The following is an 11,414-nucleotide window of genomic DNA, read 5'->3' on the forward strand; positions in this document are numbered from 1 at the left end:
TGAGATGGCCACTCCAGAACCTTTACTTTATTCTGCTGTAACCAGCAGCTTTCTCGCTGATCAGTGTAAATTTTCCTCCAGTATTTTCTGATAACATGCTGCATTCATCTTGCCATCAATTTTGACCAAGTTTCCTGTGCCTCTGTATCTCACACATCCCCAGACACCAGCGATCCACCTCCGTGTTTCACAGTAGGAATGATGTACCTTCAGCATAGGGCTTGTTGACTCCTCTCCACATGTTAATGGTTCTGGCCACAAAGTTAAATTTTGGTCTCATCACTCTGAACGACTCTGTTCCAGATGTTTTGAGACTTGTCTCTGTGCTGTTTCACGTACTATAAATGGGATGATTTGTGGCATTTGTGTAGAAATGGCTTTCATCTGGCAACTTGACCATGCAGCCCAGTTTTCTTTAAATGCCTCCTTATTGTGTATCCTGAAACAGCCACATCACTTTTTTTCAGAGTCCTGTATTTCAGCTGACGTTATTTGTGGGTTTTTTGTTGCATTCCGAACAATTTTCCTGGCAGTTGTGGCAGAAATTGTTGTTGTTATACCTGACCGTGGTTTGGTTTCAACAGAATCCCTCATTTTGCACCTCTTAATTAGAGTTTGAACACTGTTAATTAACATTCTCAAGTCCTTGAATATCTTTTTTATATCCCTTTCCTGTTTTAAATAGTTCAATTGCCTTTTTACTCAGATCCTTTGACAATTATTTTCTTTTCCCCATGACTCAGAATTTACAAACTTCAGTACAGCCCTGGATGAAAGATGCAAGGGTCTGTAAGAAGCCCAGAAACTCACTGACCTTTTATACTTGAACACTGATTACAAGTAAAAAGATCACAGGTGAGGATGGTTACCTTTAGTAGCCATTCAAACCCATTTGTGTCGACTTGTGTGCAGGTTATCAGGCCAAAATCACCAGGGTATGTGAACTTTTGATCAGGCTTGTTTGGGTAGTTTCTGTCATCATTATGATTAAAAAGAGTAAACACAGATGACAATAAATGGCTTCACCCAACCACTAACCATGAGTGAAAAAATAAGTTTTTCTCTTATCATTGATATTAACTGAAAAATGGCCAAAAAAATCACATTTTGCCAGAGTATGTAAACTTATGAGTACAACTGCATTTCACTCATCTGAATATTCTGCTGCTTTAATCTCCTGAGCTTTTATTAACATTTTTAATTCCACCTATCATCATCCAGCAGTCATACACCAGTCAGCCACAACATTATGACCAATGACAGGTGAAGTGAGTAACTTTCATTATGTTGGTACTATGTTGTGTTCTGCTGGCAAACCCTTGACTTTGGCGTCTGTGTTGATGAGATTTAGACACTCAAATAAACGTTGTCCTAGAACAAGCACACGCCTTCATGCAAATGGAAATCCCAAATGTCACTGGCCTACCCCTGCAGGAAAATGCACCCCACCACACTTCTAAAAGATCAAATAATCAGGAACATCTTGAGAAATATGTCCAAGATGTTGATTTGACTTCCAAACTTCCTAGACCACATTCTGATCAAGCATCAACAGGATGCAATGAAACAAGTTTGATTGTCAGAGGTCCCACTGCACAACCCAGAGCACCCAAAGATCCACTGCAACGTCCTGGTACCAGACCCCAAAGAACACCCTGAGAGGTCCTCTGGTCCAGGCCCAATGGTTCAGAGCATTTTTGATGACATAAGGGGACCAACACAATATTAGACAGGTGGTCATAATGTTGTGCCTGATCAGTGTATTGCAATATGTGTCCACGAAGAAGTGCCTGCATGTGATGCTGCATCAGGATTATCAGTGTTACACTGCTGCTCTCTAGTGGATGCAAACACACATCATATCATCATAATGATTTCCATTTATAATCATTGCTACAACTATTAGAGTACCCGGAGAAAACCCACGCATGCACAGGGAGAACATGCAAACTCCATGCAGAAAGATCCCGGGTTCAGGCTGGGACTTGAACCAGGGATCTTCTTGCTGCAAGGCAAACGTGCTAATCACTTTCCCACTGTGCAGCCCCAACATAACACAGAGAGATGAAAAACTACCACAAGATGCAAAATAACCAAGAAGACATTTGAAACAATCACAAAACCAGAAGAGAAAGAAAACTGTAGCGAAATTGCCAATAATAATACCTTCTGAGTATCTTAAAGAGAGATGTAGAGGAATGCAATCCCCCCAGGAAGGAGTCAGCTCAACTGAAACTGCCTCTAAAGAATGGCAGAACATTTTTGCAGAAGTTGGTATCCTTCCATCCTGAAGAGGTTGAATCTGTCATCAAAAGTGAAAGTGGAAATATGAAGTATTGACAAAACAAGACAGCAAGATGCTATCTTTTTCAATAGAATTGCACAGACCTTCATAATGTTAAATATCAGCTGCTTTTTTAAATAAGACAGTCTAATTTTTAAAAAGTTAACATGCAGAGACCTCAGTCTGCCTCCTGCCGGATTTACAGCTGTTTTAGCTTTTCAGTGTAATGTAAGGTTGACAGGGTTTGAGGGAAATTTGGCTAAATCATCATATCTGTAAAAAAAAATGTCCTATGCTGATATTCATCATGACATCCATCTGTCTTTCACTTGTTCAAGGCGACAATTCAAATAATAAATATTCACAGAGCGATTACATGATCAGATGATACCATGATATGTTTCTGTCATTTAAAAGTGTTCAGTATTTTCACTTTGACCAATACAATACCAAATGCAATTTCACTTTTGTCTGAAGCTTAATTTTTGTTGAAAAATCGAAACCATTATCTGCTTGAAATACACTGCCATAAAATAATTTTTTTCTTAATCACAAACATGTTTAATTTTGTAACAGACAAACAGAAAAATAAGAGATGACAAAATACAAGAACAAGTAAAGGCAAACATTTTAATTTTGGAGTTAAAATTTCAGCACATATGCAAACAGCGCTGTGGAAGTTGCGTATCAGTCATAGACACACATATAAATAAATAAATAAATAAATAAATATATATGCTTCCCCTGGGGATTGTCATCAGGAGGCACGGCATCAGCTTCCATAGTTATGCTGATGATACACAACTGTACATCTCCATGTCTCCTGATGACACAGGGCCGATTGATGCCCTTTTTCACTGTATTTTAGACATCAACTCATGGATGGCAGCAAACTTCCTGCAGCTCAACCGGGACAAAACAGAGGTTTTAGTTATTGATCCCGAACGCCAGAGAGAGAAACTTTTACCAAAACTGAAGGATTTTAAACCTTCACAATCTGTTAAAAATTTGGGCATAATTTTTGACTCTGAGCTTTCTTTTATTCCACATATTAAAAACATAAAAAAGATTGTTTTTTATCATCTTAAGAATATAGCCAGAGTCCGCCCGTTTCTCTCTCAGGCGAGCACAGAGGTGCTGATGCATGCTTTTATAACTTGGCGTTTGGATTACTGTTATGCCCTGCTCTCTGGTCTTCCCAAAAGTATATTGAATCTTCAATCATTACAAAATTCAGCCGCACAAGTGCTGACCAGGACCAGAGGGCGGGAGCATATTACACCAGTTTTAAAATTGCGGTATTGGCTCCCCGTGCGCTTCAGGATCGATTTTAAGGTTCTTTTATGAGTTTACAAATGTTTTAATGGTCTTGGGCCTTCTTATTTATCAGACTTACTTTTACCATATTAACCCTGGCAAGCCCTGAGGTCCTCTGGCACAGGCCTTTTATCTATACCACGAGTTAGATCTAAAACACACGAAGAGACGACATTCGGTTACTATGGTCCCCGTTTGTGGAACAGCCTGCCAGAGAACCTCAGGGCTGCAGAGACTGTTGATATTTTTAAACAGAGGCTCAAGACTCATCTTTTTAACCAGGCTTTCAACTTGTTCTGATAATTCTGAACCCTTCTTCTTATGCTTTTTATTATTATTATTATTTATTATTACTCAATCTTTGAACGTTCAGGGTTTTATGGTTTTACATGTTTTAACCTTTATTTTAACTTATTTTTATTTTATTTATTTATTTCAGTTCTAGTGTTTTAATTCTGGGCTGCACAGTGGTCAGTGGTTAGCACTTTCACCTTGCTGGAGGCAAAAGAGGAAGCCCGCGGCCGTGACCGAAAGGCGAAAGACTGAGGGACTAGGCTCTATCAACTTTTCTAAAATGTCGTCCTGCTGTGTTTCTGGATGCCAGAATAGGAGGAATTACATTGGCGAACGCAAATTAAAGTTTTATAGGATTCTACCGAACACTCGTGCTCAGAGGGAACGAAGACAGCTGTGGTTAAATGTACTGAGGCGAAAAGACTGGACAGAGACGATGAGCTGCAGTCAATTCCAGCCATTTTCAGTACAAAAAAATCGCTAATATTCTATTTGTAAATAAAAAATATTCAATTCAATTCAGTTCAGTTCAGCTTTATTCCAGACACTGGGTCCAAATACACACACCATAAGAACAAGGACACAACAAGACACAGAAAAAAATACAATCAAAAACAATAACCCGTTAAATATGACGAGAAATACAGGGAATATTGGACGCACATCGCGAGGTGCATGTCCTTCAAAACGACCGATTCGTGGATTATATACCGACTTCAAGACATGTTTTGGACAAAATAGTTTACTGGCTTGTTTTGTCTGGATGTCCAAGGTTGGATTATGGCCGTTTTTTGTGGAATATTTTCATCTGTGTGTAATAATGAACCCGGAAATGTCAGTCGCGCTGTGTACGTTGAAGCCGTGTATAGAGAAAGGATGGATGGATATTCGTTGTTTGTCGGACAAATGTGTTTATATCACCCGCTGTGGTAATCACATCTGAAAGTGGTTTATACCAGCGGATTCATGAGAATCTAAGCTTTCCATCGGCGTATAGTGTTTATATAATCGCGTTTGCAGTTTTCGGACATTCTTTAAATTCCTATGCAAATTAGTAAGTGTACCGCCGGCGGTACACTGAAGTTTAACGGGCTAAAAATGCTCGAGTTTGCAGCGCAAACTCCCAGCGCAAACTATATACTCCCACTCCAGCATAAGCCCCGCCCACAAAAAAACGTCACAATGTTTGTAAACAAATAAAGGGTCTATATGTAGGGAGGGTGGGAGAGTCGGGTTTTTCATTTTTAAATTGTATTTTTTTTTTGTCTTCTTTGTTTTTAATTGCTTGTGAAGCACTTTGTGTTGTTCTTGCATGAAAAGTGCTATACAAATGAAGTTTGAGTTTAGATACATCTGGATTACAATACATGTCATTAGTGCAGTACTCAAAGTAAAACTTCAAAGATGTTGCAAGTCTTGTCTGACCTGAACAACTGAAGCAAATTGAAGTTGCTACATGTCGATTTAAAAAAAAAAATCTATTAAAAAAAAAGCTGAATTTGTGTTGGATATGAATCACTGTAAATGTCTTTGCAGTTCTTTGCAAAAAAGATGTCATGTTCTTTTCAAACAGTTTGTTAGTTGAGTCATGATTGCTGCTTCCAAATGTTCCTGCAAAGGAAATGTTTTATTTTCTTTATACAACAAATGTACAAAGAACCACCACAGGAATATGGATTTTAACTCAACAGGACTGCAAATAATTTACATATTGGCTTAACATGACATTTTCTAACATACTTAATTGAAAAAAAATTAAATTACATTGAAACTTCTGCTTATTACATTAAATCAGGTAGCACCATCATGATGTCATGTCAAGTAAAACAGAGATTGATAATCAATACAAAATTATTTATAAAGAACTACATCTTAAGTTTGAAACATTTCAAATTTCCTCTTTTGCAAATTGAATCTGCTTTTGATAGTCACCACAGGGGTTCCAACCTGTGGAGCTTCCTGAATGGGCAATCAAATTCCTACATAGACGAAAACTTTCAAAGTTTTCACAGAATTAAATCTATTCACCTGTGCGAGTTCTCATGTGGTACAACAGATGAGTATGTTGAGTGAAACGTTTTCCACACGTTTCACAAGAATACGGCTTCTCACCTGTGTGGGTTCTCTCATGATGTAACAAATGAACACGCTGAATAAAACTTTTTCCGCACGTTTCACAAGAATATGGCCTCTCTCCTGTGTGAGTTCTCAAGTGGTGCAACAAACTACCGTAGCGAGTGAAATTTTTCCCACAAGTTTGACAAGAATATGGTTTCTCTCCTGTGTGAGTTCTCAAGTGGGCAGTCAAACCACCACTACCACTGAAACTTTTCCCACAAGTTTCACAAGAATACGGCTTCTCACCTGTATGCGTTCTCAAATGGGCAGTTAGACTACTATTTATACTGAAACTTTTACCGCATGTTTGACAAGAATACGGCTTCTCACCTGAATGAGTTCTTAAGTGGTACAATAAATTGCCACGCTGGCAGAAAGTTTTCCCACAAGTTTGGCAACAATACGGTTTCTCACCTGTGTGAATTCTCATGTGACTTTTCAGACCCGATGTGTCTTTAAATCTTTCCCCACATGTATTACAGGGATAGGGCTTCTCACCAGTGTGAGATCTCATGTGGACAGTCAAATTGCTATTATCAATGAAACTTTTCCCACACGTTTCACATGAATATGGCTTCTCGCCTGTGTGAGATCTCATGTGGCCCAACAAACGATCACGACGACTGAAACTTTTGTCACATGTTTCACAAGAATATTGTTTCTCACCCGTGTGAATCATCATGTGGACTTTCAGCCGAGAACTAAAGCTAAAACTTTTCCCACATGTTTCGCAAACATGTGCTTTCACACGTGTGTGGATTCTGTGATGTCTCTTCATTTGTGGCTTACTCTTAAAGGTTTTTCCACAAACATCACACATTGCAGGGTTTTTACCTGTGTCCGTATCACACTGAGCTTTTAGCATGGAAGAACCGTCTTCATTGTTACTGTGACTGCTTTTAGAATGATGACTCTTCTTTAGCTTTAGTTCTATATTACTCATTGATTCTGTATCTATATAGCTGCTTCCTCCCTGATGTGGGCTCTTGGCTACAAGAGAATTCTGAGAGACGAGGTAGTCACAGTTTGGTTCTGGTTCACTGTGGTCACTGTCCTCATAAGTAGAAATCACCATAAAGGTATCAGTCTCCTTCTTCAGCACAACTTGCACTCCCTCATGACTGATGCAGAGTTCTTCCTGTTCCCCTTTCATCTGAGGAGAATCTGGGTTCTCCTGGTTCAGACTGGTGCAGGGTTGCTCCTGTTCCTCTTTGATCTGCAGAACCTCTGGGTCCTTCTGGTCCAGAGTGGTGCTGAGTTCCTCCTGTTCCTCTTTGATCTGCAAAGGTTGGTCGTCCTGCTGCAGGCTGGAGCAGAGTTCCTCTTGTTCCACTTTAATCTGTGGCCGCTCTGGGTCATTTTGGTCCAGATATAAGTTAATTTTCTGGTTACAGAGCTGCTGTTCAGCCAGAAACTCCTCCTCCTTACAGACATGTTGCTTGGGAATGTCTGTAAGGATGAAGAGACAAAAGAAAAAGGTTAATAATGCAGTAATAGGAAAACACACACCTGAGAGAATATGTTCAAATCTAATTTTCAAAACACCCATCTATAGACCTAAAAATCACTGTAACGGAGTTTTACACACCTATTGTATGCAACTTTATTTCAGGTGTCCTGATGATCTCCAGCAGTCTGCATTGGCAATCGATCCGTTTCTCGTACTGGATGAGTGTTTTTTCAAAGACTTTGAATATTTCTCTGGAGAATTCTTCACATTTGGACTTACACTGCATTAGCATATCAGTCTTCTGTCTCAGTACAAGCTCCTGACTGTGGCAGAGTTCCTCCTGTTCCTCTTTAATCTGTGGAGGCTCTTCCTGGTCCAGACTGGAGTTCCTCTCCTGGTCAACAAGGACCTCCTCGTGCTTACAAACATGCTGCTGTGGGAGATCTGGATGGACAAGGGGACATAAAGTAAGGGTTACTAATGTGTTGACAGAACAACACACATCCATTCAATCATCATCTTCTTCCTCTTAGCCATAACTGGGTTACAGGATTCTATGCAGGCATTCCACATGTCAGCAATGTTTTCTACTTCCTCCTGGGAGATCCTGAGCTGTTCCCAAGTCCAATGAGATACATAATATAGTAGACTGAATATAATGGTTAAACTGAAAACTGTATGTATCGTTGTTACGGGCGTTGCCATATTTGGGGTTTCTCCTCCTTTGAGTGCTTGTGTGGTGTGTATGTGAGTGTTCATGTTCTATCGCTCCCAGGCTAATGACAACTCGGTTCACCTGGGCTGGAGTAATCAGAAACAGCTGCGGCATGAGAATCAGCCAATCTGGTGCTGTGGTGGATGAGTATAAAGCCGCCAGTCAGCCTGAGGACGACGAGCTTGCTGCTGTAACCAGCCCTGCTCCAGTGCCTTCGTTTAGTAGAACTTTGTTAGCGATCTGGAAAACTGTTGTACTCTGTTTAGGCTTTAGTGTTTTGTTAACTCTTGTGAAATCTGTGATTGTGGAGGCACTAGTTTTTCGTTTGGTTCTGTCACACACCATTAGGATATTTTGGTTGATAATTCTAGAGTCTCTTTTTGTTGCCGTTTGTATTTTACTTTACATTTATCTATTGCTGCCTCTTTTTTTGTTTATTATTGTACCTTTTATTTTATATATATAAAACATTTAAACGCCGAATTCCATCTGGGCTTATTATGTTACACCTTTACCCACATAACGAGCTAGGGTCGTAACAATCGTGTATTGTAGATGCAGGCTGACTGGATTAACAAAAAAAAAAATGCTGGAATGAGATACTGCAATTGAATTTTGCAATTTTTTAAACTATAACCAAAAATTTCAATAACCTCCATTTGAAATGTCAATAACAACATAACACCAACATTTCTGTTTTTGCTTTGTTTCATTTAGGTCGTATCTGTTCAATTTGGATGACACTACATGCTACAACCCCACTGTCTAAAAAGAGCTAAGGTAATAAAACAGCTTCTGGCCACTGTTTAAGCAAGATTTAATCATGATCTGTTATTAAAAATAAGGTAAATAACACTAAAATACACAGCAGCGGGTCACTTATTTTTAAAATGAATCAGATTTGTGGTTACTTTTATGTAGCAGCTTAGGAAACACTGCCATTTTTTGTTTAAAAAAACAGACTTTTGCACAGACTGCCGTAGCCGCTACACTGAAAGGAATAAACTGTGATTTCTTTAATTGGCCGATTGTCTGCTGCCTTATTTTGTTATTTTTACTTCAAAGATAAGTTCCTCTCTTGCAGCAGTGTGCCCACGATTTCACTCAAACACTGCATGATAGGATTTAAGTAGCAAAATTGACATCTCTAACTTTCTTGTGGCATGTCAGACAGTTTTAGCTTTATTCTTTTAGCGGTTTGGTGGCAATAAACAGTCTTGGGAGTAAGTAAAGAACAAATATTAACATGTCACTCAAACTCATAAGTAGACTAATTGCAAATCTTAGAAAGTTAAAAAGCTGTAAGGCTTTAGTATTTAAATAAGTTTCTGTTTTAGGATTTAATCACTTGTTTTAAGGACTCTAACGATTCGTCTCATGAACTGCACAATGAGCTCCACAGGATCTACCAGAAATTGAGGTGTTTTTATATACATTGACCTGTTGTCTAGAAAGTGAAGTTTGTCAGCATAAGTTAAAATGAAGATGTAATCAGTAACAAACAAGTGAACTAGCCCTGAAAATCCAAAGTTAAACCAGAAGTTACCTGGCTTATGCCTTAAATCCGGATTTGCAGTACAGGCCTGAGTAAACAGTAAACAGTGTGGGGACAGTTTGGATCCTGTTGCTGTTTCATGAAGTCCAACAAAACATGGCGACTTCTTACATTAGATATTTATTTTATAACAACACAGCCTGAAAACAGAGTTGGAGAGCTCAGTGAGTTAATGTGTAGTTAGCTCAGTGGGCCCAACTGAAGCCCGTTAGCTCGTCAGCTGTCAGGCAGCGTTAGCTTTGCTAGTTAGCCTGTTAGCATGCTAGTTCTTGATGTTTCTGTTAGCTCCCAGTTCCATGTCATGTTTCTGGACTGTAGCGACCTAAAAGTTGTGTTTTTCTGTCTTCTGCACTCAGATCATCACAGTTCCACAAACCTGTTGTGTGTAACTTTATCTCAGGTTTCCCCAGCAGTCTGCGCTGACGATCGATCTCCTCTTGGTACTGGACGACGGTTTTCTCAAACTCCGTGAATATTTCTTCAGCAGCAGCAGTTAGTCGCTCGCTGATCAACTCTCTCAGATTCTGGACTGAACTCATCGTTACTCCGGCTGATGACATATTATTTAAACACTACTACGATTGAGAAATACATCTGTGAAGATACCGTTGCTGGCGTCTTCTCATCATTTACATCCGTCGGTTGTCACACTGAAGTTCCGGCCCGAAACCTCCGGGAGAAACGCTGAGTTCCTTAGTTCCGCCTTTATAACAGCTGGTCAAAGTGGAATTATTTTTAATTATTATTATTATTATTATTTAGATTTTTACCTAATTCACCCACTTAATGATAGTTTGACAAGACTGATATGTAGTTGAATTGTGTCAATATCAGAGTGTAGAAATATTCAGTTACATGGAAGGGTCCTGCATTCAAAGTTTTCTTAAGCACAAAAGTACACGTACCAAAATCTATTGTATATATATATAGTACATATATATCAGAAGTAAATATGCATTATGTAGAATGAAACATTCCAGAATAATGAATGTTATTGGAATATATTAAATGCATCTATGAGTTGCAAGTGGTAAAGATGAAATTGTTTTTTTTGCCTTACTGTTGGGTATTTTGTATGTTTTCCACTGCTTGGGGAAACAATAAAATCAATAATAAATGAATCAAGACGTTGTCCACAAAAATAATGAGGTTCCTCTCTGTTGCAAATTCATTGTGCTTTTGTAAGAGTCACCACATATCAGATTGACTGTTCAGTCTGACACAGATGGAAATTAGATTTTATTAGATCAACCTCTCACAGTGTCATGTGTAATAAAGTCACATGATCAATAAATCATGAAAATCTACCTGTAACCTGAAAGTCATATGACAGATTTTTCTAAACTCGGCTTTGTCACACACACTTCTGGACTATAGCTTCTCACCTGTGTGAGTATTGAAGTCACTTCAAAGTGTTGATGTGTATTTAAATCTTTTCACATCTAGTTGACAGGTAAATTCCTACTTAAACTGAAACTTATCCACCATGATTCACAAGAAGATAGCTATTCACCTGTGTGAGTTCTCATGTGGTACAACAAATGAATACGTTGAGTGAAGCATTTTCCACATTTTGCAGGAATACGACTTCTCGCCTGTGTGGGATCTTTCGTGGTGCTCCAAATAAATAAGTCAAGTAAAACCCTTTTAAACATGTTTCAAATAATATGGGCTCTCATCA

At 38.8% G+C, this 11,414-nt stretch overlaps 1 protein-coding gene across 2 annotated transcripts; it reads right to left on the minus strand.

Annotated features, from left to right (window-relative positions):
- Positions 1-4,413: 4,413 nt before the first annotated feature.
- On the minus strand, positions 4,414-10,394 carry LOC110967699 (zinc finger protein ZFP2-like). 2 transcript variants are annotated; one of them, XM_051953133.1, is made up of 3 exons: positions 10,110-10,394; positions 7,743-7,907; positions 4,414-7,462 (listed from the first exon to the last, which is right to left on the minus strand). In XM_051953133.1, the coding sequence occupies exons 1-3, from the start codon at positions 10,291-10,293 to the stop codon at positions 5,916-5,918; spliced, it is 1,896 nt and encodes a 631-aa protein (XP_051809093.1). In that variant the 5' UTR covers positions 10,294-10,394; the 3' UTR covers positions 4,414-5,915. The 2 variants fall into 2 exon arrangements, with proteins under 2 accessions (XP_051809093.1, XP_051809092.1); XM_051953132.1 differs by having other exon boundaries at positions 7,602-7,907.
- Positions 10,395-11,414: the final 1,020 nt, after the last annotated feature.

The sequence above is a fragment of the Acanthochromis polyacanthus genome, chromosome 9, assembly GCF_021347895.1.
Source record: "Acanthochromis polyacanthus isolate Apoly-LR-REF ecotype Palm Island chromosome 9, KAUST_Apoly_ChrSc, whole genome shotgun sequence".
NCBI classification, from domain to species: domain Eukaryota; kingdom Metazoa; phylum Chordata; class Actinopteri; family Pomacentridae; genus Acanthochromis; species Acanthochromis polyacanthus.

Excerpts from the sequence above, each read along its gene's own strand:
- LOC110967699 (XM_051953132.1), bottom strand. The coding sequence starts at position 10,293 with ATGTCATCAGCCGGAGTAACGATGAGTTCAGTCCAGAATCTGAGAGAG. Across the intron at positions 7,908-10,109 it reads GATAAAGTTACACACAACAG|ATCTCCCACAGCAGCATGTT; the intron begins GTTTGTGGAACT and ends TTGTCCATCCAG. Across the intron at positions 7,463-7,601 it reads AATAAAGTTGCATACAATAG|ACATTCCCAAGCAACATGTC; the intron begins GTGTGTAAAACT and ends TCATCCTTACAG.